Genomic DNA, 6000 nt, shown 5'->3' on the forward strand with positions numbered 1-6000 from the left:
TAAGCCACAACACTCAATCAAGGAATGCAGCAAATTAACCGTTGGGGATTCTTGGCTGATCAAAATGGGGCATCCTTCTTTACTAAAATCTCAATACCTCAGTCAGTTTAAATGTTAATTGTACGAAACATGGACTTTTTATTTTAGTTTTCTTTTAAATTTTTTTCTCCTTTTGATTGTAATGTATGTAGAACAAAAGTTATGCCTTTGTGTACACTTAAGACCTTCTGTCCCATTGACTCCCATTATAACCAAATATTTCCAGTGGACAGTTGTCTAAGCATTTTAAATTTTACCTGAAAACCAAACTAATCTAAGCTTCTGCCTTCTAAATACAAGAAAAAAATGTTTTAGGTGTGATGACCCCCTTATTATTACCACAGGGCCCACCCCTGTATTTCATCAAGTTTCAATGGGGAAATGCTTCTATTACCTTTCAAAATGCATAACAATGAAAATATTGAACACCACAAAAATAGTCCTGGTGCGTTGGTAGTGATGTAAAGGAGAGTGTGAATGTGATTGAGAAAATATTTTATCCGTGTGTGTGTGTGTGTGTGTAATTTGACGAATCAAAGCCTCTTTTGTATTTTCTCTATCTATCTATCTATCTATCTATCTATCTATCTATCTATCTATCTATCTATCCATCTATCTATCCATCCATCTACAGGAGAGGCTGATGTGTGACGTAGCATGTTTATCTTTGGATAAATCTTAAGCTATTGAAAAGATTTAATGCAGTGGAAAAAAAAATATTGAATTTTTATTGCACTTTTATAAGATGTATCATTTTAGGTCACAAAGGTAAAACAAATGCATAAACATATTAATTTTTGATCTGGTCAAAGATGAAACATCCACACTCCATTTTGATGTTTATTTTTGAAAAATATTGCATATTTTGGGTTTTTCTCCTTCAAAAATATGGATTGTTTGGGGGAATAAAACAGGCATGAAACAGAAAATATTGAGAAAAAAAGAGAAAAACTTTATATCTGTGGTTATGTCTGAAGCTGCTGAAAAGATTAAATTAAGTTAAAGTGAAGAAAAATTAAATGTATATTTTTTTTATTACAGTTTTAAAAGATGTACCATTTTGAGTCACAGGGGATAAAAGTGTGGGTTTTTGCTTTTAACTCTTATTACTTCAAAAATAATAATGCATACAAATTTATGTTTTTAATTTTCAACTTGATTGAAGGTGAAACACCCCCAACTAAAATATTCTGCTTTCGAGTTTATTTTTGGAAAATATTGTAAACTTTGGATTTTTCTCCTTCAAAGACAAAAAAACTCCCAAGCTTTTTAGGACAAAACAGGCATTAAAAAATATTTTTAAAAAATTAACATATGAAAAACATCATGTATTTGGATAGGTCTGAAGCTGTTAATGGAGTGAAAGTGAAAAAATAAATACTGAATTTTTCTAGTAGCTTTATAAATTTTATATATTTTGGGACAAAAAGGTGTTAAGTGTGCAGTCAATTTAAAAATTTCCAAGGGTTAAGGCAAACAGTAAACTACTGCCCTAGAAAAGAAAAAACAAAACTTATCAGTTACCGCAGCAACAACTGCAGATCTGCTAAAAAGCAAAAAATAGCTTGTGCAGCCCCTAGTGGGTGAAACTCACCTGCAGCTCCGACCATACCCGGTCATGAGGCTATAGCAACAAGCAAGTTGTAAACACAGAGCATACCAGCTTCACACAATCACACCTGTACTCAAGAAAAACTAATGTGACCATAAGTGGGTCAGAGGTGATTTTGTTGTGATTAACACTCAACCTGTGTATGCACAAGAACGATCATTCAGTGCTTGAAGCATCGCCTCTGGTGTTCAGTAGCGATGAAATAGAACTCCTGGTTTTGTGAATGGAAGTCAAACTTTTCTTTGGATTTCAGGTGCCCTTTATACTTCTCTAGTCCTTGAACCCGACCATGGCGACAACATATCGTGTAGTTTTCATGTCGAAACAAAAAAGCAAACGAATGGAGAACAAAAGTTTAATTTTAGCAGGTGTAAAATCTCTGAAAGTCACATCTTAAGAAACAAAGATGTGAAATTTGAGTATGCAAAGAATGACATAAGACAAAAAGTAAGTGAACTGTTATCTTCTAAGAGTAACCCAGATATGCTGTAATTGTTTTTAGTTGGGTTTAATATAATGACTCCTAAGTTCAATAACCTGGAGGTTCTTAGCACAGTGCCCATCCCGCAAAGAGACACCTTTAAAACTTCTAGCTGCCTTTTTTAAAAATTAAAAAGCATTTTTTTTGTTATAGCCACTTATGAAGACTTCTAAACTTACAATTTATTTACAAAGTATACAAAAATATTCTGAATACATATAGTACTTAATGAGAAAGAAGAATTTTTTTTTCAAAATCAGAAATAAGCCACAAATCTCCAATATGTGCTTCTCTATTTTACATAAAATGCACTGTGACAGTTGTAACTCGCATAAGAAAACAAACAGCATGCATGTACTAGCATAAAGAATGCTTAGAAAAAATTAGAGGACTCTGATATGAAGGATCTGCAAGAAATAATTGCATTAAAATAAATTACACATATGACAAGCGGTGAACGTTAAACAAGAAAGACAGACAAGCAAACATTTGAAGAAAAGAACACAGGCATGTGATTTAATGGACAAGCAGGAGTTCAAGCAGGACGTAATATAAAAAATGAAAGTAAAAAAGGAAGGAGACAGGACAACAGGTAGGTCCAGTTCTATGCGTAAAGATGTATATCAGACACAGTGAATGCCGACTGTCAAAATGCCTTTCTGTAGCATCAAATTTCCTGCTTCAGTGCCGATCAGTGTTCAAGGTTGGCTTAAACTGAAGAACAGGATGAATTTCTGTTGAAAAGCATGCAAACTACCAACAAACAAACTTAATAGAGGCAGTTAGACGTGCAGGAATCTATGGCTTCCAGGCAGCAGGAAGACAGGTAGTGCAAAAAGAGTGTACCTGCCAGATGGTCGGCAAGAGGGGGTAGAAAAGGGTGGTGGTGGTGGAGGAGGACAGGAAGAGGCGGAGCCAGAGCAGGAGCACTCTTAGCACTGCGAATAAAGGCTGAGGAGAGCAGAGAGTCCCCCGTAGAACAGCTACGCAGGGCTGAAGAAGTCAGAAGAGAAATCGAGAAAACAGAGGAGAGGAAAGAAAAAGAAGAGTATAGTTGTAGTGAGGAGTAAGGAAGAGAGGTGAGCAGAAACAGGCAGACGTAAGGTTGAAAACCAAAAAGTGATTAGAAAAATAAAGAGCAGGAAGAAAGAACAGAAAGGGGAAGTTAAGGTGAAAACTGGTTAGAGATTGAGAGGAGAGGCAGATTTGAACATGTCTATAAAACACATCAGAAAGGAGAGAAAACATTTTGTGGGTAGATTGAAAGACAAACACCGAAGGTGGAGGAGCACTGATTCAGGATTAGCTTCTGCAGAAAATACAAGGGAACAGTGAGAGGCTGGTGGAAGCTCCGCAAACAGGATCACTCAAGTTCCTGAATGAAACCCTCAACCCGAAAATAAAAGCAAATTTGCAGGCATGGGGGAAGAAATATTACAGACAAGAGCTGGTTAGCATGAGCAACTCTGCCTTAAATTAATGAGTTATAGCATATAAAATACGATGAAAGGAATTCTAGCAGAGATGGAACTGACCTACAGTCTTCTGGCGCACGATACTCCTTGCCTTTTCGATGCCTGGTGAGCCGGCTGTGGTGGCGCTCCGCTGGCGCATGGCGGCTGCCTGACCCGGCTGGTCTCTGCTCCAGCCTTTAGAGAAGGACCGATCCACGGGCTGCCGCTGGCCCTCCGTACCGACTGGAGGACGAACAAATAACGGTCATTTAGGAGCAGCTAGTGATTGTAGCGTTACATATTTTCCTGTGTCTTGCAAAGTTATAACCTCAGACCAGTTCACAGTTGCAAAATGGAGGAAAGGGATATATGGGTACAAAATTTATTGCAAACACAATTCCGTCACGTCGCCCTGAACACGCCGTCCCCACAGTAAAACACGATGGTGGCGGCATTCTGCTTTGGGGATGATTTTCTTAAAAGAAGCTCCTCAGATGCATCTGGTTGCTGAGCAATCCATGAAGAAAACCCTGTTAGAAGCTTGAAAATAATTGAGACTGTATGGAGGTCTACCCTTGTCCCAAACCGACCATGGTAACACATGGTGGTGGCAGCATTATGCTCGGGGAACGCTTCAGATTTCACTTTACGACATTTTTGGTCCATCAGATAAGATCTTGATAAAAATACATTGATGTTTGTGGCTGAAAATGACTTTCACAAGGCATTTTACTGCCGTGACGCAGAGTGCAGATAAAGTGCCTGCACTGCTCCTTGGCTGTTCAAGTTAGGGGTAATAATATAACAGACTATTCTCATAGTCACAGTTGGGGCCGCTGTAAAGTACTTCTCAAAGCAAACCAAGTCCAGTAACCTTTTCCTTTAATCTTCTTCTGCTTCTGTTCACTGAGTTTGTCAAGAGGCAGCTCATTTAGATCCACGCTGTACAGGTTCCTGGCCAAAACCTAGGAAACAGAGACGCCATCCATCTTGTTTATATAGAAGCAAGAGTGCAGGCAACATTAAGGTAAGAAAGCTTTAGTACCTTGGTGAGGGTCTCCATGGTGAGTGACCACTCAGTAACCAGCTCCTCCCAGCAGGTCAGAGAGGAAAGCACACAGAGGAGATCATCCCAAAGTTCTCTGCTAATGTACACGTTCAAGTTGCCCTTAATCCAGGCAACTATTAAAGTCTGCAAAGAAAAAGCAGAGTGAAAAAAAAAAAAAAGTTATAAATATAAATTTGCTTAAATAATAACTAGTTGCTAAATAAACTAAATGTTCTTTTGGAATAAGGACATGGAAACCAAACATTGGTGTCAGCTGTGTACCTGAAAGATGGGCCCAGCCAGCCTGCCAGACAGCGTGTTGATCTTCTTCCCTTGAGGCATGATGGATGGAGGCCTTTTCATGACGGATTCTGTCACCCTGAGCAGAACCAGTAAGATCTGCTCCCTACAAACAAGTACAGGAATATTTATTTTGTTTTTGAAATCAGAATAGTTGTTTAATCGGACACAAGGAGATATGATTAAGCATTTTTCTTTTGTTTTAATTTATCAATAATAGATGGAACTCTCTGTGTTTGCCAAAATAAATAGCATTCTAATCTATAGGGAAAAGTGTAGCTAAGTCTCTTTATTTGATTTTTTAATTGAATTTTTATAAACACCATATGATGTATTACTACAATAAGTCAAAAGCACGCTTTCAAATATGTTAAAAAAAAACATGTATCTGTGACAGTGGTAGAAAACTGAAAATAGTGACATACTGACATATTTATTGGCCTGTTCTGGGTATTTTTTTCTTTTACCATGTTTTCTGGTCCATAGTTTCGTGCATAACTAGGCTGCGGTAGATGTTCAGGACCCGTTTGCACATGTCAACATGCTCCTCCAAAAGGATCTTGATGTCATTGGCGGGTTCCAGCAGGAAAACGTTGGCAGAGTGGGTGATGAAGACCTGGAGAAAACACAAAGGGTTTTATAAAATGAGAAAGAGGAACAAGACAGAATCATCTCGAGTGTAAACCAGAGCAAAGTGCTGTAAGCTCCTGCCTGTAATGTCGTTTGACCTCCAGCATGAACACTGTACTCCAGCAATTCGCTGTCAATCTCTTTGTTGATTCCCTGAAAAAATGCAGAACATAAATTCGTTATTCAACTGCTGCTTATAATTATGAATATTTTGACCGACTAAACTTTTGTTTCTGAAGAAATTCCCACCTCAGCCTCTTTGTCTCCCAGCTGAGAGCCTGCATCCAGACTGCCAGCAGCAGGAATGGGATATGGACCTTCCTCTGGCTCTTTCATAAACACTGGCTTGTCTTCCATGGAGATCCACTCTTGATAAACACGAACCACTTTTCGCATCGCAGCTGCCTCACACATGGGAAGAAGAAATCCCTGAGTA

The 6000-nt window shown here is 38.4% G+C and overlaps 1 protein-coding gene across 6 annotated transcripts in view; it reads right to left on the minus strand.

Annotated features, from left to right (window-relative positions):
- The window catches only part of LOC107833426 (ral GTPase-activating protein subunit alpha-1-like), a 53024-nt gene extending 47033 nt beyond the window's left edge, over positions 1-5991 (minus strand). For 3 of the 6 annotated variants that reach the window (XM_016662661.1, XM_016662660.1, XM_016662668.1), the window contains exons 1-8: positions 5814-5991; positions 5646-5717; positions 5402-5550; positions 4917-5040; positions 4632-4778; positions 4461-4551; positions 3668-3829; positions 2979-3125 (exon numbers count right to left, since the gene is read on the minus strand). In XM_016662661.1, the coding sequence (XP_016518147.1) occupies positions 2979-3125; positions 3668-3829; positions 4461-4551; positions 4632-4778; positions 4917-5040; positions 5402-5550; positions 5646-5717; positions 5814-5978 (1057 nt within the window). In that variant the 5' untranslated portion in view covers positions 5979-5991. The remainder of the gene's footprint in view (positions 1-2978; positions 3126-3667; positions 3830-4460; positions 4552-4631; positions 4779-4916; positions 5041-5401; positions 5551-5645; positions 5718-5813) is intronic. The other 3 variants (XM_016662667.1, XM_016662673.1, XM_016662665.1) reach the window with 1 other exon arrangement.
- Positions 5992-6000: the final 9 nt, after the last annotated feature.

The sequence above is a fragment of the Poecilia formosa genome, unplaced genomic scaffold (genome assembly GCF_000485575.1).
Source record: "Poecilia formosa unplaced genomic scaffold, Poecilia_formosa-5.1.2 Scaffold8, whole genome shotgun sequence".
Classification (NCBI taxonomy): domain Eukaryota; kingdom Metazoa; phylum Chordata; class Actinopteri; order Cyprinodontiformes; family Poeciliidae; genus Poecilia; species Poecilia formosa.